Source organism: Rhea americana, unplaced genomic scaffold (assembly GCF_003343005.1).
Source record: "Rhea americana isolate MKP2758 unplaced genomic scaffold, rheAme1 scaffold_120, whole genome shotgun sequence".
NCBI classification, from domain to species: Eukaryota; Metazoa; Chordata; class Aves; order Rheiformes; family Rheidae; genus Rhea; species Rhea americana.
The window spans coordinates 1,860,193-1,885,986 of record NW_028185262.1 but is presented as its reverse complement, the minus strand read 5'-3'; the positions used below and the strand labels follow the sequence as shown (position 1 = coordinate 1,885,986).

General features: G+C 48.4%; 1 protein-coding gene across 1 annotated transcript in view; it reads left to right on the top strand.

The window, feature by feature from the left end:
- PLXNA1 (plexin A1) overlaps positions 1–25,484 on the top strand; it is a 145,424-nt gene extending 119,940 nt beyond the window's left edge. Inside the window, exons 22-31 of the mRNA XM_085324285.1 lie at positions 3,850–3,916; positions 9,580–9,726; positions 10,755–10,914; positions 11,498–11,601; positions 12,082–12,178; positions 12,934–13,124; positions 13,981–14,150; positions 15,913–16,125; positions 20,308–20,458; positions 24,610–25,484. Coding sequence (XP_085180411.1) covers positions 3,850–3,916; positions 9,580–9,726; positions 10,755–10,914; positions 11,498–11,601; positions 12,082–12,178; positions 12,934–13,124; positions 13,981–14,150; positions 15,913–16,125; positions 20,308–20,458; positions 24,610–24,705 — 1,396 coding nt within the window. The 3' untranslated portion in view covers positions 24,706–25,484. The remainder of the gene's footprint in view (positions 1–3,849; positions 3,917–9,579; positions 9,727–10,754; positions 10,915–11,497; positions 11,602–12,081; positions 12,179–12,933; positions 13,125–13,980; positions 14,151–15,912; positions 16,126–20,307; positions 20,459–24,609) is intronic.
- The last annotated feature ends 310 nt before the right edge of the window (positions 25,485–25,794 follow it).

The window sequence follows — 25,794 nt, the reverse complement described above, 5'->3', positions numbered from 1 at the left end:
GGCTCCCTGCATCTCCCRGCACGTGAGGCAGCTCTTGCTTTTCCCCTCACCCGTGAACAACCTCGCAGCAGCCTTGTTGTTGGCGACTCTTAGGGGAGTCCCTCCGTGAGCTGGCCGTGGGCAGCTCCTTTCCCTGCTGCCTTTTGGCGCCTGCCCACCTTGCAGGGCACGCGGGGGTTTTCCTGTGAAAGCCGAGCGTATCCTCGCAAGCAGGGAGTCTCGCAGGGGCTGGGGGAGAGCGCGAGCAGGAGGCAGTGTGCCAAGCTCTGCCATGCGTCTGCCTCGCCCATCAATATTTAACGATAGCTCTGAGCTCTCCTTCATCATGGGCTGATGAATATTGAAAGATACACCGAGTGCTGAACAAAAACAATTAATAAGCTCTACCAGCCCCGCTCGAGGCCGTCCCTGCTATCCTCCTCTCCCCTTTGCATGCCGTGCCATGCCTCCCGATCTCTCTGCTGCCGCTGTCCTGGTACTGTGAGCCTCCAGGGGAGATGCAGCAACACTTGCACCCCTCTCCCTGTGATGAGGAAGGCTCAGGGCTGTGACATGACACCAGAAAACCTTGAGGGAAGCAGGATGTCTTTCAAACGCCAACCAGAATTCATGGCAGGACCAGACTGGACAGAGCATGTTGGGGAGATGTCTGGAGAAAATGCAGGTGCAAGCGGTTCCCAGTTATGTCCCAGCTATCTTTCCTCAGCCTGTCTCTTTAGGCACATCTCTCTCTGCTTCACTTGTCAGCTACATTCGAAGGGTAGTATGAGGAACCCTTAATCTCTTAGAAATGTGCCGGGGAGGGGGTGTGGAATAGATGTGCCTGGCTGTAAAGGGAGTGGGACCTGGAGATGCTGACCTGCGTGTCCTCCGTTGATGCTCCCCAAGCGCATTCTGATGCTGTTCCCTTCTAAATATCCCTCTCCCATTTACCCGTGACAACCAGCTTCCTTGAAATATTAAAACTACATTTTCAGCTCCTGTGTCTCTCAGAGCATCACAAAGCTGCTGCCATCGGAACAAGACTCTGGAATGAAGCAAATCAATAAAATATAAATAAGAGGCAGTGCACCGAGGCCAGCAGCTGCGGTGCCTGAGCGGTGGGAGCAGCACAAGGGCAGACCCAGCAAGGGCCAGGCGGCCCAAGGAGGGTAGGGCCCAAGCAGTGTTGCTCAGGGACCCGTTGCAGGTGGAGCTGTGGGAGGCTTCAGGCAGGCATGAGATCTCCAGGCCGGAACCTTACTTGTGCCTCCCCTCATAACATGTAAGAAAGAGATTTTGCTCTTTCTGGGCCATGTCACCGAGCCAGTGGAGTTCAGGACAGTTCTTCCTCCATCCCTTTGATTAGCCCTGCTCTTGGGTGTGAGAATGTACTTACTCCTGCAGCAATTGGATTAACATTGATCTAACTGGGGGAGCTGTTATTTATTTTGTTATTGGATAATCCCTCCATCGCTGTGGCATCTGGCTCTATTGCAGATGAAGACAAACATCCTCCGAAGCCTGGGCTGTGGCACTGGCTCACCGGAGGAGCTATGGAAGCTGACTTGAGATGATTATTGCAGGCTTGTCCATAAAGGACCTAGTTTGGGAGCAGGGGAGGATGTCTGTTGAATAGCTTCAGTCCACCTCCTTCCCTTGGCTTTCTCCCCACGTCCTTTTCCTTGTCTCTTTTCTTCCCCTTGATGAATTAATCTTTCCTGACAGGGTGCAGGAGGGCTTCTCTCCTCTAGAGGCTCAGGTATTACCATCCCCTAATAGTTTAAGGAGGACTGAACTATTCCAGAGAGGGCAGAAAGGGCTAAGTCCATTAGCACAAGAGAAAGGTCCGTGCAGCCCCAAGGTTGAATGAACTCTGGGAAAGTGGATTTTCTACCCAAACCATCTGCTGCCAGGAACTGTTCTGTCCTGTCTTCCCTACTTAGCATTGCCATTATCTCACAGGGAGGCCTCTTGGTGGCTCTGAGATTTGGTTTCTTTCTGTCCTTTTTTTTTACTCTTTTTTCTTTCCTTGAATCGACTCTTTTCTCTCCGTTCCCCTGGTGTAACAGGAATGCGACTGTGCTCTTGAGGTCATTAGCATTACTTGTGCTTTTGTGACCATCTGCATTTGAAAGTGGTAACCTGATGATTAATGGATGGATAAGCGGAACAAGAATAACTGGAGAATTTCAAGAGGGGCTAGCTGGTGTTTTTATTTTAAAAGGAGTGAAAGCAACTTTAAAAATAATGGACTTGTTAAGGTGAATTTTAATCCTGTGGCAGCGAGACCAGCCTGTGGTGCAGATACAGAYACATTAAGCAGTCCTCATAGGACCATGTGATACACTTGGGTCCTGTGTCATCTTCAGCTCCTTCTATGCCTGACCATCCCCCCCTTGTCACTGAAGCACCACCACCTTGCAGTCCCCACACCGTGTTCTGATCTGCTGCACCTAACGCTATTCCTGCCTGACCCTACTCTTCCTCCTAGGGATACAGTGTCTTTGCTAGTATGGCAGAGGCAGCAAGCTGAGAAGTGGTGATGTGACATCATCTCAAGCTTCCAACCGTTGACTGTTACTACTTTCTCTTTTTAATCCCCTTGTTTTCAGCTGAATTAGCACTGAGGATAAGTTTGACCTAAAACATTGGGGTTGAAATCACCAGATCTAAATCTAGTGTTCATTTTATCCCAGGCCATGTGGGCTGCAGCCTTTTGAGTTGATCATCTCTCAAAAGACTCGCAGAGGTCCTTAATACCAAAATTTGAGCAATAGCTGCAGACACCAGTTCTCCATGGACTGCTGCCCTCTGTATTTTGCAGGGCTTTGCGTCCCTGCCTGAGAGCCTCCAGATCCAAGGGCAAGGAAGCAGAGTGGAGCTAGGCTGCAAAGCCTTGTCTCCCAAAACTTCACCACCACCACTGAGAGCCAGTAACCAGATGTCCTCTTCTCATCTGGTGATTTTTTTTTGAACAGACCTTGCACAGAGAGCTGGACCAGTTTGGGATGGGGAAAACTTTTCTTTATCCCTCCATTGTTCATGTTGATTGTCCTTCTTGTTCTGCTACTGTGTCCTGGGCTTAGAGGCTGTAAGGACCCAGGGCTACTTGCTACTTTGGATCTTGCTGGGAAATCCTATGTGACCCAGTAGTGGTGTAATGGCAATGCTGGCCATTTCAGGACAGCAGTGTCATTGAGTGACGTAGGCAGAGCAGCAACTTCCAGATGGGGGAGAGGAGTTTCAAGCTAAATCAGGCATTTGCCAATTTTGGAGGAGGTGCTCTTGTCATGGGAACATAGGTTGGGATCTGATCTTTCTTGACAATCTCAGCTCTTCCTTTCAGGTCATGCTTTTCCTTTACTGGGGAGCTTGAAGTAGATTTACTGACATTCATTCAGCTTGGGTTTCTCATACAATCCTTCTTTCATGGAGGAAAGTGCCCATTTTCAGTGGGACATGATAAAAGAAACAAACTTYAGAAGCTACTGGGGGTAGGGTGTCCGATGGGCATCCAGTGAATGTCCACAATATCATTCTCAGCTCTCTCCACTTCTCTAAATACGCTGTAGACCAGTTTGCTTCTACTTCCTGGAGGGCTGATATGGCTCAGCATTGCAGATGGGCAGGCTTTTCACTGCCCAGCTCTTTATGGGTTAGCAAGCACTATCTTTAGATCTTTTTCATAGTAACTAAGAGTTTTGCTTTCTGCTTATGCCCCTTTGCTTTCAGTTTCCTGCCTTTCCAGGTCTGACCTTTTAAAGCCAAAGAAAATTTAGCCAAGGTCCAAGGCTGAGGTTGCTGTGGGAAACATCAGAGACCTTCAATATACTCTCCTGACAGCTTTGTTCTCTGCCTCCTCTACAGAACGGAGTCAGTGGCAGAGAAGATGTTGACGAATTGGTTTACGTTTCTCCTGTACAAGTTTTTGAAGGTGAGTTTGGGAGCGGTTGCTAACCCAGTGTGGAAGGGAACGTGGGTTCCTGTCTCGCTGCAATGGGACAGTGTGTTATGCACGTGGACTTGATCTGTGTGAATGGTGTTTTTCCTGAGCTCTGCTATTCCCTAATGGACTATACAGATCATTTCCAAGTCTTGGTTTTCTTCCTTTATATCTGAAATGTGATTCATGATTCTGGCTCACCTTCTGGGGATGTAGCTTGAGACTGAGAAATAAAATCCAGTCCAGTTTGCTTAATGCATAGTGTTTTTGAGATCTTCATGAAAACAATACATTTAGAAAGACTAGATTTGTAGCAACTCAGCTGAATACCTTATGAGTGGATTCGCATTCCCCCCTCCTTGCCTTTGCCTGTGTAATTCAAGGGGAAAAGCCTCAGGATTTGGTCCCTCTGCAGACATGACTGTGGCTGCAGGTTTTTGCTGCTCATTTGAATTGTAGTTTGATGTACTGCACTCTCTAATTAAAACTGCTGCTTTTTTTCATCTATTTTTTGAAACTGAGGCACTTTGGTAGGGGAATATCTTCTCCCTCTTGTCTTTGCTTCTGCTGTTTATTCCCCTCCCAAGGCTGCCACTAGTGTCCTGCAGGTTATATTGCCATAGCTGCAGCCCGTGGATACCCAACTCTGTCCTTGTAGTGCTTTGGGATCAAACGGGCTAGATGGACAGTGTTTGTGGATTTGCTACTGGTTTGTCAATCAGCAGAGAAATTTCTTGGGAACTTGCCTGGCATCAGCTCAATGAGGCTGGGTGGCATGCAGCCGTTTTTGTGGGATTTCATCCCTCATTAAGATAAAGAGGGTTTGAACCATTTCCAGCCAAGAGATGAGAGTGAGCAGGAGACTGTGCAGAACTCAAGTGATTGTCAACGAGAGGTGATTTATAATATCGCTTACATGCACTTGGCTTTTTGCCTCTATCGAGGGATAGCCTGTATCTATAAAAATCTAGCCGTAGCATGCAGAGGAGATTGCTTTCCAGGGGTGGAGGGGAGAAAAGCTGTGCCATTCACGGGGAGATTTCAAACTCCCTGCATCCTCTTCATGCCACAGTTTTTCCTAGAGGGGAATCCCTCCCCCTTGCTTTGGCTGTGCCAGGTATAATGAGTTAGGACCATGCAACCCACTCCAGGAGGCAAATGGGCTTAGCAAGGGGTTCGATCCCCCTTTGGGAGAGATGATGGGTGATGTCCAGGGAGCAGGTGGGAGCTGTCAGCTCAGGAGGTGTCACTGGATGTGCTTCTGCTGGTGACCTGCTCTGACAGTGTGACAGTAGCAGAAGGCCTGGGTGACTCTGAAGGATCCAAGAAACAGAGAAGAATAGCTCTCATTGTGGCTAAACTGCCTTAGGACCTCCTGAAGTGGGCAAGAATGCGCCTTGGCAAGGCAAAACACGACACATGTTCTTCTGATGCTCAGAGGGGTCTTTGCTGGTTTTGTACGCATGATCTGACTATCTTGTTTGTCCCTGCTAGCCTGGGTCCTTTGTTAAGATCACTGGGGCATCTTAATCTTGTTTGGAAGCTGCTTTGGACCAATTAATTTACCATTACTGTCCTGCATCGATGGTTGTGTGGCCCTGTCCTCCTTCAGAGAGTGCACAAGCACATTGTCCCTGGTGATGTATGTCTGAGAATAAGGAGTAGCAGGAAGAGAGGGCATGAGGATGAGACCAGGGCACCTTGTCTTTGTAAAGTACTTGGCTAAGCCAAGGCATTGGCCCTAGCCTCTGTGGGTTAGTAGCAGGAACAAGAATCTGATTGAGGTATGTAATTATGGGAGGAATATACACAGAGGGCTTGGACGAAGCTGCTGGCTAAGATTCGTTATGCTGGGGATCACCTTTCCAGGGAAGTGATTGAAACTTCATTGCTTCAGTCACTCAAGTTAGACTGGAAGAGGCTTGAGGATGCGTTCTTGATCTCTCTTGGGTCAGCCCCACTACGGGAGACCCCCACAGGGCCTTTTTCATCTGTCTTCTGGTGATGAGGATCACAGGTGGTAACAAAAGCAGAAGAAATCCGTGCACTGGATGGAGCAGGTATTGTAGCAGACAGTTTGCCAGCAGGGAAACATATGCCTTGCACCAAACTGCGGTAATTGTGCATGTAAATGAGGCAGGCGGACGTGCCTGGGTCCATGTGTGCCCAGCTGCCAACTCGCCTCTCAGCAAACCCGCCTGTGTGGGTGCCCGGAGCTGGACTCGGCACGCCGCTGGGGAGTTGTGCAGCCCAGGCAAATCCAGCTGTGCCACAAGGAGAGCTTGCCTCRTGGCTGGTGGCAGAAAGGCTGGAGACCCTGCTCCACGAATACCCTCTGAGTGGTGATACGGAGGGGGCAGCCCTCCTGGGCAGCTCCAGCATCGTGGGAAGCACAGAGTGGCACAAGGTGGCCAGTGGCTCAAGCACATGATGTTCCCTCCATGTGTGGCTTGGCAGTGTGGATTGTGTTCAAGGGCAGAGGTCCAGGCCTTGCTTCTCCCTTCGCAGGGCCTGAGATGAAGGCAAGGCAGCAGCTTGCAATCAGCAAAGCCTGGCACTTTCACTGGGCCCTGTAGTAGCATTTATCAGACTCTTAATGAGACACCCTGGGGAAAGGGAGAGGGATAAATTGAGACAAGCACTGAAAAATGCACAATATTAGGTGCCTGATGAGCTAAATCTAGTCAATAAGACACTTTGAGTGTTAGCTGGCTCGCCTCAGCCTGCCTAAGGCCGCTCCCCATGTATCAACACACATGTGTGCATGCGTCTGTGCTGTGTGCGGGAGTTGGTGCAGAGTCGCTTCTTCAGCCACTTSCATGGAGAGACTCCCCCGGGGCCTTGCTCCTCAGTTATTCCCTCTGGAGGTGAACAAATTCTGTCCATGGGCCAGCAAACAGCATGGACGTAGCTGTGTTTGGCTTTTGATCAGCCAGCAGGGTGGCCTGTCCCAGGCCTCAGAGGTCCCCTGTCATATCTCACCCTGTGAAGATCATCGTGGGCCTACCACCCAGCTTGGGTCAAAAAAACAGGTGCCAGTTTCTCACATCCTCTTTCATTTTGATGGTCTCTGGCTGTGTCAGGGACATATCCTGAATTGTTCTCCTCTGATAGCAACTCARTTTGCTGTGGCCTATGGCAGCATCTTGGTCTAGGTCCTTGAGGGCCACCAAGGGAGAGCCCACTTCACTGCTCAGTGCTCTTGATCCCTCTGTGCTCTGCAGTGAGGCCGAAGCCAAAAAAAAGTTATGGCCCTGTTGAAGATACTTTATTCTTGGTTCACCAGCCACTAAAACGAGGTGAGAGATTTTTAGGGAGAGTCTTGAATGCCACAGTTCAGCCAGCTGGCAGCAGACAGTGAGGTTTGGAGTGAGGTCTTGGAGGTGGGCAGGATGTTAAGAGCAGGGACTGGGACAGGTGGAAAAGCCAAGTGGAGAGAGGCTGTAATGTGGAAGTTGTGCAGTATCAGGAGAACAGGGCAGCTGTTCGCATTGAGATGAGGGTACCTGACAGATTGGAGGGAAACYAGGATCCACAGAGAGATCCTGGGGACTGCATGAGCAACAGAAAGTCTACATGGTGCTGTGGAAGTGACTATGACTGCTCATACCTGTTCCCTCTGGGGAGGCTGTGGAGTCTTGCAAGGGCACAATAAGGCCAGATCTCACCCCCGAATCCAAAATGAGGTTTATCCTGCATCAGCCAGGCCAGCATTTGAGCAGTGGAAGAGGTAATGCTGAGACACAGCTGAGGAACAGCTGGATTCCCAGTGGTGAGACCAGGCCAGATTGGTAGATCTCTTGTGGTTCACACCCTCCCTGTCAGCATTTGCTGTCAAGGGCAATGAGAGGGATGTGTGATGCCAACCAGACCACTGCTCAGGATGTTTTTTGAAGGCAGTTGGCCCTGGTAATGGGTCCTTTCAAACACCACACTTCTATGCAAAGCTGGGTACCAGGGCTGCCCAGGAGAGAGGAAGTCTGTGAGCTGAGAAGGGAGCAGGGAATCAAGATGTGACTGGGAAAGCTGTTCCAGTTCTGTGCTTCATCTGTGCCACTTTCCCCTACTGGAAGTTTTACAAGGAGCTTTTGTAAGCAATTAAAGGAAGTGACTCCTGGTCTTTATTTTGTGGCCGGAGTAGCTGGCTTGGGCTGCTACGGCAGCACCATGCAGGTTTATTGCTTTATGGTCAGTCTGGTGCTTGCACATTGTAAGACAGTTGTTAATAAGCAGTGTAGCACCCACCTTGGGTCTCTGTCTCCTTCTCTCACTTTTCCAAGCTGACTTAATGAAGCCAAGTTTGCAAATGAAACATAATTTCAAAGACAGGCGTGTTGTCGGAAGGTCTGGGGATGATGTATGCCTGTTCCTGCTCGTTAGCAGCTGTCTCTTTAATTACCGCAGATGCTAACGAGATGCTAACAGCATATGGTGACAGGGAGAGCAGCCGCACTTTGCACCAAAGAACAATTTATTTGTGAGGCGGCTGGGAAGGAAGGATGAGGGCTGGTGGGGTAAAATCTGTTGGGATTTCTCCTAGTCCTCTCTGCTCCCATGTTATCTATTTTTCCCGTGAGGACTAACACCTATATCTGGAAGGGCACATTGGGATGCGGCTCAGGGAGAGGTTTGAACCCTGGGTGATAAAGGGGTGTCACTTGCCAGTCTCCCTGTGTCATCCTCACCCACCTTGCCTGTGGTCACAGCCTGGCTGGTATCTCCAACCTTGGCACGTCCTTGGCTGTTGCCAGGATGTTGCAGATTCAACATTCAGGCTTCGTTCCTGAGGAGCACCTAGTTTTGGTTCCTTATTCCCACCTAGGAGATCAGCGCTGATGTGGCTACACTGGTGGGCTAGAGCTGGCTCTGACTGTAAGGGTTTGGCAGCGGGAAGTGTGTAGGCAGCAAGTGGCTTAACTGTAGGGAAGCTTGTTGCCCAGTCTACTCCATCGTTTGGAGGCTAAGCGGTAGGGTTGTCAGTGAATCGATCTCTTGCTTTTCCTTCCCGTTGCATCTGGCTGGCTGTGGCTAGCTGTTGTGTGAAGAAATCTCCTTTGACCCTCTGCTCACAAAAGGCTGGGCGCTTGTCAGAAGCCAAAACTGCATCCCTGATTTCTGGGGGAGAGCCTTCAGGCTTTCAGGTCTTCAGGTGTTTTTCTCAGCTTTGCCAGGCCCCTAGCTCAGAGAGAATAGTTCTTATTCCACACACAGAGAGTCCCCAAACCCAACATGCTCGACACAGCTCTGCAAAGTCATATCCATCTCCTCTTTGATCTTAGAGCAGCTTTACTGGTCAGTGGCCCTGAGTTTAACCTTTTTGGTTTATTTTTTCCTTGTGGAATGAGTAGGATTCATCAGTGAGTGTCTGTAAATTGCTGGGAAACTGGGTCTATGGGTTTATAAGCAAAGGGATAACCTTTACCTGGTCTGGAAAGAGAGGATGAATGATTCAAGGGAAGAAGTGAATCTATGCACCCCCCTCTTCCTTGCAGTCATGGTCAAAGGTTGGAGATCATTTATAAATCCACCTATAGGGCTTTGTCCTGTAGGGACAGAGCAGGCTCTTGTCACTGTGCTTCTTCTTGAAAGGCAAAACTGGTGCCTGGCATCTTCTCACCCCTCTCTCTTCCTCCCTTCCACCCCCTGTTCCATAGGAGTGTGCTGGGGAGCCACTCTTCATGCTGTACTGTGCCATCAAACAGCAGATGGAGAAAGGACCCATCGATGCCATCACAGGAGAGGCTCGCTACTCCCTCAGTGAAGACAAGCTTATCCGGCAGCAGATTGACTACAAAATGCTGGTTAGTGCAAGCAGGAGCCTTACCAGTACCGGTTCTTGCTGAGACCCCTCAGTTCAGTTATTTAACAAGGTCTTTGAGGCAGCCAGAATATTTCACAGAGAGCAGTTTGTCTCATTCTTCTCTCCAGCAGTTTTGAGCTGCCTCTTGCTCTGTCTGCATGGTGCCTGACTCAGGTGGGGTCAGAAAATGGGGCTGTTGCATGGCAAGGTTCGCTCTTGCCATGGAGCTGAGAAAGCTGAACACAATTTGTGTTCCCCTCCCCAACTCTCCTGGCAAACCCCATGACACTGAGAGACATSGGGACAAAGATGCTGTCAAGTACAACTGATACTTGGACCATCAAGTCAGCGGCTCCTGTTGGGTGGAGGTCAAGAGTTAGAGCCTTGAGATTGCYGTTGGTCATGAAGAAATACTCCTTCTCCTGTATCAGCTCTGTCCAGCTGCCTGTTAAGCCAAGCTCTTTCCCTGGCTAAACATACAGCTGGTTGTTCTTCCTGCATCTTTGCCTGAGTTAAGAGCAATGGTCACGTTGTTAGGGAACTTGTTACCAATATCAAGTTTTTCCTGTCCAAAACTGAGATTATCTGACAGCCTTCCTGCATTATCTGGTGCTCTGTCCATTTGAAGACACACCTTTGGAGGGATTGGGACTGCTTGTCTCCACCTCTGCTGTTCAAGAAGCAGAGGCAGGATCTCCTCCCATGGCTTCTGTGCCTGCCTCTACAGGCTAGAGCATCTCTCTATGCATAGACTTTGTTCAGACTAGACAGGTTTTTAGTGATTTAGGCATGGTTTGCTGGCTCCCCTTGGATGCCTGCATTGGCACCATGCTGCCTTTCTGGGGCTGGTTGGAGATTTAGAGATTGAAAGGAGAAAAGGGGAGCAGGAAACATGCTGTGTGCCTGCACCTMCACAGTGGCCTGGGGATGAGAAGATAGGGACTATGGATGCCTGTCCTTGGATCTGCCTTTGCAGCCAGTGTGTAACCTCTGCTAACACAAGTCTTTCTGTTCCCCTGTGCTGCGCAGACACTGAACTGTGTGAACCCCGAGAATGAAAACGCCCCTGAGATTCCTGTCAAGGTGCTGAACTGTGACACCATCACACAGGTGAAAGAGAAGCTGCTGGATGCTGTGTACAAGGGAGTGCCCTATTCACAGCGACCCAAAGCTGGAGATATGGACCTGGGTAAGAAAGAGGCAAAGCACTCACCTATGAGGAGTGCCAGAAAAAGCACTCAAGTGCCAAAAAACGTTCAAAGCAAGGCAGAGAAATGTGAGTCTCCTACAGGACATGCCTGGTGGGAGGGACCATTGCATTTATGCTTGTCCAGTCTGTATTGGCTAGGATTACAGTGCTGGTGCACACGGGGAAATCTCCCGCATGAGGACCTCTAGGATGAGAGTGAGTCCTACAAGTAAAGAGGATGGGGAGAAGAGATACCTCAACTCCAGCTGTGGTCGAGGGTGTAGGTGTGAGCTGACTGAAGACCAAGGAGGCCAGAAGTACTTGAGAACAATGTTAATAGTYCCGTTCCTGAAGGAGGGGCAGGAGGATGGGGAAGAGGGGAGCRAAGAAAACTCAGTTGCTAGACTCAAATTTATGCCATCTTCCCTTGGGTACCTAGAGATGGCTTTTGCCTAACACCATGTTGATAGTCAGCAGTGCTGGGTGCAAAAGGTGACGGTAGGGCTCTCTTGTTTATGGTGAGGCCTTAACTTTGTGCTCCAAACGCTTTGCTAACCATAAGCCTTTTCCCTCATGGGGCCAGAGTGGCGGCAGGGCAGGATGGCCCGGATCATACTGCAGGATGAAGATGTCACCACAAAGATTGACAATGACTGGAAGAGGCTAAACACCTTAGCCCACTACCAGGTAAGGCTGTCCATGGCACAGAGCAGTGAGCAGTAGTCACCTGCTCACTGAGAGCTTGAGCCTCTCCTTTCCCTCCTCAGCTTGGTCAGAGCTTGGACCTGGTTTTCCTGACCATGTTGCTTGTGCAAGGATGTGGTCAGGAGGTCTGCATGATCCTCGTGTTTGTGGTCCGTCTGTTCAAAGAGGCACTAGATGGGGCATCTTCAGGACTGTGATCCTGAAGAGCTGTGTCTTGCTCTGCCATTTTCATGTCAAGGTTTCTGGTGGATTCATGTTTTGACCCCTGTCTCTGAGCTGTTGCAGAGGTAGATACRCAGGTCATCTTTGCTGGAGGCAGAAGTCCCTGGGATGGAGTGCAGTGCTATTCCAGCCATGGTGGGCTCAAAAAGCTGATGGTTTCTTTCTGCTGTGGGACTAGTCCTCTCCTAGCTGTGTGCATCTCCTGGGGTCACAGTCTGCTTTTGTCATCTCTGCCTTTAGGTGACGGATGGCTCCTCAGTAGCCCTGGTGCCCAAGCAGAACTCAGCATACAACATCTCCAACTCTTCCACCTTCACCAAGTCCCTCAGCAGATACGGTGAGTGTGTAGGGAGATCTAGACTGTGGTCCCTGGTGTACTGGCAGGGAAGGTAGCACGAGGCTGGGTTTGCAGGCCAAAGGCATAGGGGAGATGACTGTAATTGTAGCTCAATAGAACAAGCTCCTCCAAACCCCTAAACTCTCCTGCATCATGCTGTTTTTTTCTGTCATCACAGAGGGAGCAGATACTCGGGGAACCATCTCTCTTTACAAGGTGTTGGACCTGGGGGAGAGAGTCACGTGTCAGATGGCTACTGCTAAAGGGGTTCTCTCCGTTTTATTCCCCTGAAATCTAATTCAAATAGGCATGGAAGTGCTTTGCACTTAAATGAGCATAGCTCAGGGCTCCAGGGAGTGTGCTGTCCATGTGTTTCAGCCCTAGTCTGGAAGGGAATATTGTGGTCAGTGCAGACTATTGCAGGAGGTCAGACTGTGATCCTAACATCTCCGTGCTGGAAACAGAGCAGACCTCTGCAGAATSCCTTTCACAGAATATCAGATGATCCTGGCATATGTACATCAGCCAGGATTGAATTTAGCCTGACAGGCTGTGAGGACASTCCCCCGCAGAGGTCCCAATTCATGGTGATGCCCAGCACAGCTGAATTTGGAGGCTGAAGGCCATGGCTTGTATTTCATGGCTGTGACATGCACTGAAGTCAGTGCATCAGCAGCAAAGGGGAATGGAGAGGCTGGAGGTGAAATGGAGGTCAGTAGGGTAAGAGAGTTTCCTGCTGTGCTTGATGCTTGCAGAGAGCATGCTGCGGACAGCTAGCAGCCCTGACAGCCTGCGCTCACGGACCCCCATGATCACACCTGACCTGGAGAGCGGCACCAAACTCTGGCACCTAGTGAAAAACCATGACCACATGGACCAGCGGGAAGGCGACCGGGGCAGCAAGATGGTCTCTGAAATCTACCTGACCCGCCTGTTAGCCACCAAGGTATAGCACAGAGACCCCAAACTACCTCCTGGCTTTTGAAATCTTGGTGGGGATGGGTAGCAATTCAGGTTTTCTAGGATTGATAAGCAATTTTTTTTTATTAGACTTCAACAGAGAAGGAGCTTCTCTCTTGATCTCAGAGCCTTCCTGAGCTGGAGGTGATGTCTTTATGTATCAAACCGCTCAATGAATATTTCTTGAGTGGTTTTTACTATTTGCTTTTTACACTCTTTGTCGCTTCCACTAAGCAAAATGGAGCTGCTTGGGGCAGGCACCTCATCCTCTATGTTTGAGATAAAGCTGTAAAATCAGTGATGTAGGAATGGTGATTACCTACGGCATTTGGCATCACAGCGGGTTCCACTTCTCTCAGCACAGATAAAATCTTCTCTAATGCAAGGCGGGTGCTATTTGTCTGAGATCACCCTAGAGAAGAGTGGAGGGCTGTGTTGAATTGCAGGGGTTGGTGTAAGTCAGCCCCTCTGTGACTTGGCTCCCTTTCTTATGGGACTTGAGGGTTTGTTCAGTTATGTTTGTATTCTGGCTTTAGTACCTTGATGGGTCCCAAATAAACACCTTGATGCACCATACAACTACTTGGTTTTTTCTCTGTATGGGGTTTTTATTTGTATGCTTTTAGGATGCCAGATCATGCAATGAGGGACAAATCTCATCACTAGGGTTTCTGTATTCCATTATAAACCACTGAGAACCAGTACTATTGCACTCGCTGTACTGTGCTCCTGTTCAGGTGGTAGAAATAGCAGTGAGATTAGTTTAAAGGCCAACACCAGTACTCATCTCTCTGCTGGTGCTGGGCACTGCTGAGTGGCCCTTCTCTCTTTCTTCTTCTCAGGGCACCCTTCAGAAGTTCGTGGATGACCTATTTGAAACCATCTTCAGCACAGCGCACCGTGGGAGCGCACTGCCCCTCGCCATCAAATACATGTTTGACTTTCTGGATGAACAAGCTGATAAGCATCAGATCAATGATTACGATGTCAGGCACACCTGGAAGAGTAACTGGTAATGGAGAGGGGCAGCAGGATAGCTAAAGATGTCACAGCTAACCATGCTTCTTGCCCTTCCCAAGGGAGCATAAATATGCCTCTGATTGCMTCTAGCAGTGACTTGGGATGAGGGATCTCATGTCTCTGTATTTTGGGTGTGGGTAAATCTCTTGTATGCCTTCCTGTAGTAAGACAGAAATCCCAGGAATGTTATGCTTCCTCAGCTGTTACAGCCCACTGTCCAAGGCACCACACTCCCCCTTATGACTGGAGTCTGTTGAGGACTATGGTAGTTCTCTCACCTTGAGACAGTGAGGCTAGGCTCCTTGGTCCTTTAGGTTCCTTTAGAGATGCCAGCCTGTATTCTTGTCTTGACTGTCCTAAAGGTGTTTGCCATGATCTCCAGTCATACCATAACAAAGCATACCATAACAAAGTTAGTGCAAAGCCATGTGTGCATCCTCCAAAACCTAGCCTGCAGACTTCACCCGTCAGCTCTGTTAATCACTCTGAAAAGTGGGGAGGAGCCCTTTATGAGACCTCAGTAAATACTGTGATGGGGCCAGGGCTCATGTACGTGCTGGCTTGTGCTGCACAACCCCCCCTCGGCATTCTTCTTTTCTGTTGCCTCACTGACTTCATCTCTCTGATCTTGCCATTACTGAAGACGGGTATGTACATTCCCGTGTCTGGCATTTGTTAAATGGCAGCCAAATTGCTTTTGTATAGTTCAGTAACTGTTGGCAATTAGCAGGGCAGGAAAAGAAACATTTTTAAATGGAGATGTGAGAGTGTGGAAGTGCTTGGAACTGATTTATAACTGTGCTTTCTATATTAAAAGAAGGAGCGAAAGGCAAGGGAGGAGAAAAAAAGCCCCATTCCGCAGGGGCTGGGCATGCAGGCTCCTGCATACTAATGCCTGTGCTTATCTCTGGGCACTAATTCGATGTGTGGAGCTAATTTCTTGAGGCCATTCCCTTCACAAATGAAATATGTACATGCACCCGGTACCCTCATTAGGAAAGTCCTAGGGAACGAAGTGTGTTTTGTCTAAGATAAAAGCATTCACTGGGTGTTGCTGCTGAGGGATGACAGATCTGAGAGCACTTTAATGGGAGGAGGCCTAGAAATGCTCCTGGGAGAAGAGAGAGGGGCATGAGAACGGGGCATGGAGCAATGAAGAGTGTCACGTATAAAAATAAGGCACAAACATTCAGTGTGAGGCTGACCGTGAGACTCAGTGCCTCTACAASTGAGAGATTTGTTGTACAGTATCTGACACTGCCTAAATTCTCCTCTTCTAGTAAACGTGCTAATGAGTCCCTTGAGGAGCCCAGTTAATCCCCTCCTCCAGCATGGKAGATGTGTGAAATGCCACAAGGCATTTTAGACACGATGACTTACGTTAGAAAAGGAGGCCATGCCAGGTTTGGCTGAGGGGCTCAGCAAGGGTTATTTAATATGAGTGGATCCTCGAAGAAGCCGCAGTCTTTGCTGCCCTCATTGGCCTTTTGAAGTGTTGGCAGTGCTGAGGAATTTCTCTGTGCTGCCTCTTAAGTGCCACTCTCCATGGGTAGCTGTGACCATGTCATGATGGGCAAAGGATGTGGTATCACAGTGGAGCACAGGTGAACCCAGGTTGTTTGCATCCCTGGGAGCTGAGAAAAGGAACCTGCCAAATTCTGAGTTCTCATGAGCTCCTCTTCTGCAGTTTGAGATCTGTGCGCTAGCTGTAGCACTTCGTTCAGGTACTGATGCCTGTTTCTTTCTTCCCTCAGTCTACCTCTACGTTTTTGGGTGAATGTGATTAAGAATCCCCAGTTTGTGTTTGACATTCATAAGAACAGTATTACTGATGCGTGCCTATCCGTGGTGGCTCAGACATTCATGGACTCCTGCTCAACTTCTGAGCACAAGTTAGGAAAAGACTCCCCATCCAACAAACTACTGTATGCCAAGGACATTCCCAACTACAAGAGCTGGGTAGAAAGGTGAGTAGACTTGACAGTAGCTCCTTGCTTTACCTGCAGGACTTGTGTACATACCTCGTCCTCTGAGGACTTGGTCTTTGGGAATACTCTCAGCAGTTGTCTGATGAGGGACCATATTAACACTGATGGAAGATGATCTTCTTGCTTGGGAGTCGATGCCTTCTTGTAATTGAGTTCTGGAAAGGATTTGGAATGACTGTTTGACAGAACCATTTATGATTTTCTTAAGGGGTACTAAAAGCAACTTCCATCATTAGGTTGTCTGATGTTTTCTGTTGTAAAAACTTATCATGGTCTGTGCTAGAGAATTGCTAACACCTTCCTTGATTGCTTTTGAAGAGCAGTAAGAAGAAAGCCTTGGACTAGAGAAGTGCCTTTTTTATACCATGACAATACTTCCAGGTTTTGCTGAAACGATTGAAAATTACCATTTCTCATCCACCTGTACATCTTGCCTGGCATCTGATGAAAGCACATGTTCTGAGGCAGTGCCTGGGCTGCTGCCTCTGTGTCGAGGAGGAGAGAAAGAAGCAGGTCCCGCAACTCCTTCCAACACCCTTCATTTACTATTAGCTGATGAGACGCATCCTTTTGTCCCACTGAATTAATGCAGTGCTTAAGGTTCAGAATTTGAATGCTCCTGATTGCAAATTGATACTCTCAGGCATATTGCTGTGTTTAGCTTTATCCTTTTGGGAGAGAAACCTAGGAAATGTCCTAAAAAGCCCTCCAAACAGACCAACTGTTAAAATGTTACTGAGTTGCAAAGTGGGACTCTATGAGGCTTAAGAAATGTTGTATTTGAGACTGCTGATACAGCTTTCCTTTGTGCTGATGAGTAATGCTCTAGGTCATGCACACTATTTTACTAAGGATCTTTGGTRCCTAGACTTCTTTCAGTGCCTAAACTGAATGTGCATTGGATGAAATTAAAGATGCCGAACCAACAATAAGCCTCATATTCTCTAGTTTGCAAGCATGAGGACTTTGTAGCCTAAATCATGTTCTTTGGATGTTTGCTCGTACACAGTTATTTTTGTTGCACCATTGGCATGCCTGGTGCTTTGCAGGCAGGTAAAAAGACAAGATTTGTCCCTAGGGGATGATATGACTTGGTTCAGAAGAAAAATGTTCMTGAGATGTGATGGGTAAGATGAGAGATGAGCTGCATTGTAATGTGAGAAAGTTCTTTGCAGGGGACTGGGGGGATTTGGAGTGGGGTCCCTTAGGAGCATCACAGACTTCACTGCCTTTAAGCACAAGGTATATTTTTCTGACCTTGCCATCTATATAACAAAAAAACTCAGCTCTGCGTGTGCCCAGAGAGAAAAGTATAAAACTATTCCAGAGCAATTCATTGGTCTAGACATGCTGTATCCCTGGGGAGAAGATGGGAGATCTAACTGGTGACAGATGTTACTGTCGTCGCTTACTGCAGAGTAAGAAGGTGCTTGGATGTGCTGCTGCTGAGTGTGGAGTAAGATCCCAGAGGTAACAGAGCAGGAAGGCAGAGTTGTGTTGGGTAAGGTGTGACTTCCTATTCTGGCTAAGCGACTGCGTTTCCCACTTCTCATCTGCTCTGGGGTTTTACTGAGTAACTGGTTGGTATTTCTGTCTTTGGCATGTTTGTCATTGCACAGCTTTGCAGAGGCAGGATTGTAGTGATGCGAGGGTGGCTGAGTGGGACTGAGAGTCACAATAAAAGGTCTGTCTGCTGGYTTGGTTCAGGCACCAGCTGAAGAAAGGGCATCCTGCCAGTCAGTCTGAGGCATAAATAACATGTTAAAGGGCTTAGAAGGTGGGAGAACCTGGGGAAACCCAAGAGGACTGCTGCTAGGGTCACTGCAGTGTATGGACTGATATGTGTCTACTGGAACAGTTAGTCCTGACTGTCATCTTGGTTCATGCAAGTCATATATATTTCTACTGAGAAATTATTGTTTCCTGTCATTCTTTGTGTCGTAATAAAACCTGGAACATGCAAATGCTTCATTTTACCTGGAGATCCTGTTACAGCAGCCAAAAGCTCTCTTCCTCAGCAGGAATATGTTCATCATATGAATCGTATCTACCACGAGTCTATCCCCTCAAAAGTCTTCACATGCAGAGTAACCTTTGTAAAAGTTAAAGGGTGACCAGGAGGATCTCTACGAGATTTCTTTGCTAATCAAAGCTGACTGGAACTAAGAAGTCTTGGRCTTTTTGTCCCTAATATTCCTCTGGATAGATGGAAATAGTGTCAACTTTATGAGAAATCTTCATGCATAGTATCTTGAACAGCCTAGTGGATTGCTTGATGCCTGGTTTAGTTAGAGATCCTCTGCTTGGGCTATGGCTCTCCTTTCTTCTGAAACCCTCTGTCAGCATCCAGGATATCTTTCTCATCATCTTCTCAATATGGCTGAGCTTCCTTGTAAGAAAACCTGCATGGGTATTTTATCACTAGTTGAATTCAGCAGCATAGGATGGAGTRCATCTCATATTCATCTCAAGTAGTCTTGTTGCAATTTGCTTTTATTCAARTGCTTCAGCCATCTTCCACCTCACWGTTTGGCTGATGATGCTAATGATGCTAATCACTGTATCAGAAAGTTTATCAAGTTGTTTGAGGAGTCATGAAGAGTAAAACAAACCTGGGRGAGACTGACACTGTGTTTCCAGCTTGTGGAAGAGGGAAAGGCTGGTTCACTGTGAATAGGATTTATTTTTTCAGAAGAGGCCTGTGGACCCAAACCTAGTTCATAAAGGACCTCAGTCTGTCCTCTGAGTTTGCAGATGTGAACATTGAGATCTCAATGATAAAATGGTGTCTCATGTCTTTAAGAAACAGCCCTAATGAAAACACATTTAAAGCAAACACTGTAGGCGCAGTCTTCATGGGTTTCCGTGCAGAGAACAGCTAAGTAGTCACCAAAAAAACTCAACTTAATGTTGAGATATCCTGATTTTTCCTTTGGAGATAGAGGTACCTTGATCCTCAAGAAGCATATAGCCACAGTGGAGGTATTTGTGTGGCTTGCACATCAGTGTGTTTGTCAAGGCTGTGGAGATGCTTGTGCACAGTCTTGTGTGTAGTGTGTGCTCCCTATGTGGGTGAGAGCCCATCACCACTGCACTGATGTGTCTGCTTGGTGCATTGCTCCTGCTGTAATGGGATGTTGAGGCTTTGATTCCCCCCAGATTTTGATTAAACAGTATGTTCTGTTTTTCCACAATAAATCCAAAATAAGCTGTGTTTGGATTTCCCAGTATTTGCTGAGCATATGAGTGAAGCAGCTAAGGGGATGGGAACACTAATTTTACGATGTACTAGGAAATTTAAACTAGTATCTTGTTTATAGCAGCCATCAGAGAAGGAAAACAGAATACCTGGCCAAAGTAATTTGGTCAAGGAATGCCATAAGACATCAGAGCTGATGGAGTCCTCTGTTGCCCAAGATCTTTTGATGTCACAGAAGTTTCTGAAAAACCTTGGTTTTCACTAGAAACTAAAGCTATAGGTAGCTCTTTGGTGTGTTGTGTTAACTCTGCTGGGTCCAGCAGGCTCCAGTAATAGGCTCTGTTGAATGCCTGTTACTGAGGAAGATGTAACTATAGAGAGCTCAGAAGGCATGTATAAATGCAAGGATTTTATATGAAGTTGTCTTGTTCATGCACTGAATATTGCATTGAATATGATGTGTCATTGCTGGGTTTAGTGGCATGCTAAACTCAGGAGAATGATAACAAATCCTTACGTGTTGCTGCARGTGCAAAGGATTCTGGGGGATGGGATTTGGTGGCAAGATACAGGAACAATGGGACGTGAAGGAGGAAAACATGCAGTTTGGAAAAGGGTGGGAAATCCGCTGGAGCAGCTGCAGCTGGCCCTGCAGTGTGGTCAGCTGGCTGCTCTCRGGGCTGGGGCTCGGTGGGTGGGCTCGGCCGTGGCTCTGCCTCTTGAAGCTCTACCTGCAGCATGTTGCTAATGATACTGACCCTTCTGCAAAGTGCTCAGAAAACCTATCAATGAATGGCAGCATTATAATGAGCAGTAGCTGTATGTGACTGCTCTGAGACAAGATGCTCCTTGCGTTGCCTCTCCAGAGGGTGTTCTCGGCAAGCATTGCAGTGGGGCTCGTCCCCATATGCCTCTCCCTCTTTCAGACACACTGTTCTTTTTCTCCCACCTCTCCCTTGTAGATATTATGCAGATATTGCTAAAATGCCAGCAATCAGTGACCAGGACATGAGTGCGTACCTGGCGGAGCAGTCGCGGTTACACCTCAGCCAATTCAACAGTATGAGYGCACTGCACGAGATCTACTCCTACATCACCAAGTACAAGGATGAGGTAAGCTACAGAGGTGTGAATGAGGGGTGTCAAACCTGGTCTGCAAGCCCCATCCATTTTCCTTCATTTCCACTTACTCATCTTTTTGCTGCAGAAAAATACTCTGTGAAATATGGGTGGGGAACTTGTTCCGTGTCTATGTTTGGTGCAGGAGGAGGGTTTGTACTGAAGATTTAGGTGCCCCTTGTATGTGTTGCCTTTGTTTGAGGGGATGGAGGAACATGCTTGAATTGTGCTGTCAGACTCATCGTAACCTATTGGTACATGCTTTTGTGCCTGACTCAGAGTGGTCTCTAGAGGCRGGTGGAGATCGTGCAAAGGAGGATGAAGTCAGTGGGAGCAGAGATTGGGGCTGCGTGAGGGATGATCTGGTCAACTGCTCTGACCCTACTGTTGCTGTCTCCTGACCCTCAGCTCTCCAGCCCAGTGTGGGCGGCCTGACCAGCTTTTCTGCTAGCTCTACTGCCTGACATGCAGCTCCCCCTGCCCAGGCCCTTCTTGAGTGCATGTTGTCAGAGAGGTRGTGGTTTGTTCTCATATTTTCTGCAGTAAGTAATGTGGGAAACACCTACTTCTTTTCCGGTCTGAGCAGTTGGCGTGTGAGCTATGCGGGGCTCCAAAGTTAATAGTATTAGCTCAGTGCGCCTCCCCTCCCTGCCTTTTCTCTCTGCTGAAAATGACCTTGTGCCGCGGTGGTAGTGACAGCACAGTGATACAGGCATCATCTGGTTCTGCTCCCTGGGGATGCTAGCGGATGTGGTGGCCACTTCAGTGGTTTCTTTGCAAACACTATTAGGAATGGTTAAAAACCCCTCTGTTGTGATTTATACAAATTAACTTTGTAAAGCACCACTCCAGTCCACACTCTGCATCTTTTTATTAAAGCAATAAAATCTATAACTACACTAAAATATGGGACTATACGTATAACATGATAATATAGATTTTATTTCCCCAATAAAGCTGACTGACGGCTGTGTTCAAATGRTAGCCTATTTAGATGACAGTACCAGAGCATCTTTTCACTTAGAGAGAGAGGGCCTCATTTCCACTGCAGGAGAGCTGAGCCTKAAGGAGTGGTTCACTTTGGACCCTGCAGCAATTCCGTGAGGTGTCCCAGAGGTCCTCTGTGAGGTTGGAATTTAGGAAGTTGAATGGCAAGTCATAGCAGAAAAACACCTACTGTCTTAAGGATGGAGATGGGAGCATGTCTGCTGAAATCCCTGTGGAGCTGGTTGCCTTGCATGCATGAAGCGCATGGCCTCGGTGCCAGTCAATGCCACTCACTCCCTCTGGCACGCTGGTGGGAATGGGRGACATCCTGGTGCTCAAGGAAGGGGCTGTGTGGCTGATGACCATGCTGGTGGGATCTGCAGGCCATTCCTYAAGCTCTGTGGGATGGCATGTCTGGGAGACTTTGGCTCTGTGTAGTGGATTAGTCATGCAGGCTTTTGAGAGTGGGGTTGGAATTTGTACGACAGCTCTGTGGCTGCCGTGAGGGTGGGAGAGGTTTGGAGGATCTGGCTGAACACCTACCAATCTATCTCTTGRCATTAGGCAGCCTTACCTAGGAGAGGGGTTGCTTGAGTGGCTGGACAAGGTTGCTCCTTGGTGGCRGAACTGACTGCCCCAGTGACGGTGTTAGGATAGGGGGCAAGGACTTGTGATGGGGGCAGAGGCAACAGAAGCTGAACAGAGGCTACGCTTGGGCAGAGCAGGGAGCAGATCTGCTCGAGATGTGAAGCATTATGGGGTAAGTGGGTGATGCAGAATCGTGCGGACAAAGGAGCAGGGATTTGTACCTGCTCTGTCATCCCTCAGGTACTTGCTTCCTCCACACCAAAAGTCCCTGGGGCCTTAAACCTGGGGACTTGTCCCAGGGCGAGAGCAGGGAGGGGACAGCGTGGCATTAACAAGCTGCTCTTCAGGGATGCAGGTCCAATTCTTGCCCGCTCACTGCCGCCTGACATCTGTTGAGTGTCTCACTGTTGCCTGCTCTCAGAGCATCACAAGTGTGTTCACAGCTCTCAGGAACTTCTTTTATTATTTGTAATGGGATTAATAAATCGCAGCTGTTCCCTTTGTTTGTTTTCATTCATTAAGCACAATTATATGCAGCCCAATTGCACCCTCTTTGATGCAAAATGGAGAGAATAATTTTTCCTGTTGTTCAGTGCAATAATACGCTGTCATTGGCTGTGAATGAAAATCATAATTAATTTTCATTTGGGTACTTGCATCTTGGTAATCAGTGGTCCTGGCTCCTTACAGCAGGTGACAGACCTGGGTCTCTATACTCTGCACAGATTTCCTTTTACTTTATTGTTTCCATAAGGATGAGATAAGAGAGGACCAAATAAATGCAAGGGCAGGTTGTGAATCTTTCAACACCTAAGCTTCCCAWAATATGTAGCTGTCTTACCAGGAAAGGCAGAGGAGGCGGATGGTGGGAATAGACTCCCATTCAAGTTCTCGGACCAATGTCTTTTGATTCCAGCTCAGCCACTTTTAAGAYACGTGGCATTTTGATTTCTACTGAGTATTATTATAGTTACTTTATTCCCTGTATACTGTGATGGCAGACAGTCACTACATACATTCAGGACAGGGGAGTGTCTATGAAGGCAGATTATACTGGCAGAGTCTATGAGCTCTTGCAAGTCCAGCTGCAGCCCAGGGTTGTTGCTATAAAGAGAAGTAAATCAGATGTGCCTGGCTCTCTCTGGCATGCTGCAGTTGGAGGAGTTTTCCCTGCTGTAGGAGCTGACACTCAATGCCAAGAGTTTTGGCTTCCCCCCTTGCTGAAGCAGGGTTGGTAGCATTGCTCTCCGTAACTGTWCGTGTGACCAGCCCTTTCCAGGCGTTTCCACTTCCCCTGAAGTGTGGGACAGCTCTCCCTGCCCTGACAGACAGGGAATAGCGTGGTCCTGTCCCGGAGAGTCACGCAGAGTGCCAGAGCCTTTCCGTGGCCAGTGGCTGCTGCATCTCCGCACGGAGGATGCTCCGCAGCACGCCTGCGCGTGGCTCTGCAAACCTGCAGGCACTGCAGCAGCTCTTAATCAAAGAGAGTGGATTCCCCATTAAGAAGTTACCTGTAGGGCTCCTGATGGACTTTGCCTGCCTCCCAGTAAGTCTATTAATTATACAACAGTTTGTTTCCAATTATGCAGCCAATGAAATGGTTAATCACGTCGCCTTTGACGGATACCTTGATATTTAATTGCAAAAAATTTGCTCTCTGGACTAGCTCACCCGAGGAGATGAGATTTCTGTCAAGTTTGTTCTTTTTTAAAATCAGCTTTTCTKCTCTGCCGGCATGATGTTAGTGAGACAAGACTCCTGACTGCTGGGAGGGCAACTACCCCTTAGTTTTCTGCTTCATTACTCCCTTTTGCCCAGTCTGACTCTTGTCTTCCACCTTCCTGCCTCAAGTCCTTCCCCTGGACCTCTGGGAAGGGCAGTGTCAATCACGAGGCAGGGTGGGGACCATCCCTCCCACCCTGCGAGCTGTTGTCCCAACTAGGAGCTCCTTTTGAGGGAGGCGATTTCAGTGGAGGAACATCATCTTCTGTCATTTCTGGYATCGTGAGTGTGTTCCTTACACAGGACCAGGGTTTTGCTGCTGACAGCGGCTGAAGCCTTGTGGATTTGTCATGTCTTTCTGTGCTCTAGCCCCTCTGCAGAGCAGCCAGGTCCTCTCTGGGACCTTGTAGCTTAGTTTGAAATACCCCTYCCTAGTGCAGTCATGGAGGTGGTGGGAAGGTGTTATATTCAGGTTTGGGGGATTTGCCCCACATTTGAGGCTAGGTGATTGTTTTTTTTCAGTTTCCACTCACACAAATTGGTTTCTCACTTGCTGCAACCAGCAGCTCCCTGGCAATGCTGCAGCCCGTAAGGGATCCCGGGAGGCTCTCGGTGTCGGAAAGCAGTGCTCAGGGCAGCGTCCTCTGCCTCCCGAGCCTGCTCTTTCCCACCATCTCCCCTGGCTCTGGTAGGCACAGGAACGAACCTGAGCTGCTTCCTTTGGGACCCACATCTTGATGACCCCTTGTGCTGTTCTCGGTGGCCACCCGTGAAAGATGAGGAGTTAGGAGCGGATCTGGGTACAAGAGATTCTTTCTCATCGTTTCCTTCCTTTCTCTCTCCACTAGATACTAGCTGCTTTAGAGAAGGACGAGCAGGCCAGGAGGCAGCGGCTGAGGAGTAAGCTGGAGCAGGCGATCGACACAATGGCCTTAAGCAGCTGAAAAGGCCGCGGCGGCTGTGCCAGCTTCCCAAGCAGCGGATAGGCAGAAGAGAGGGCCAGCGAGCGGCAACAGCAGGATACTTTGGGGCTGGGGCCAGACGGACCCGCGGGAGCTGTCGCACCTCGACACACTTCCCACGAATGAACAAGGAAACCTCGCGCTTTAGCGGAAAAATCCCGATGATAGCAGCAACGACAATTAAAAAACGAACAAACAAAACCCAATCCAACCGGGATGCACCAGAGACCTTGCAAGGAGGCGATGCAAGGAGGAGGAGATGGGAGCCACGTGCCGCATGGACCCGCTGGGCACCCCGCGCAGGCTCTCTTTGCCCGGGCAGTACCCCTGCGCCCGCCAGGCAGGAGGGTTGGGACCGCGGGGCTTTCTAGGACGGCATTTGGATGTTGTTGTTACTTTGGTGGAGGGAGGGTGGGTGGGCTCCTATTTTTACTGTACTTGACTTGCTCTCCCTTCCTTCCTTCCGCCTAGCTCTACCCCCTCTTTTCCCTCCCTTTCTCTCTTTTTCTGTCTTTTCCCACCTTTCTCTCTCTCTCTCTCTCTCTCTCTCTCTCTCTCTGGCCTTCTGCCACTAGTGTTAACTGCTATATTTGCACAATTTACACAAGACAAACAAAAAATTTTAATTTAAGGAGGAAAAGAAAGTATAACAAAAATGGGAGGGGGAAAAAGAGTCTAAATTTTGCAACAAACTAACGAAAATGATTTAAAAAAATAAGCTAAAGGACTGATGCTGGGGAGATTTGGGGGTGGGGGCAGTAGGGGTGGGCAGGAAAGGGAGTAATCCCTGAGCTTTGATATTTCTTAAAATATGTCCTGTGCCATGTTTTATTTGAATGTTGTTTAGTGCAAAAAAAAAAAAAAAAATCAAAAAAAAAGTGGGAGTTTTGTTAGCTGAATAGATGCTTTTATTTAAATGCTGCTCGAGTGGTTCTGAAGGTTATGATCTGGCTGAGTAAGATCAGAGAGGAAGAAAGGTCCCGAGGTTTTTGTCCCAAGGGATCGCTGAGGGGTGATCAGTGTTTTGTGGAGCTCATCCTTGTTTTCTCATTGAAGTTGCTGTGGGGTGGT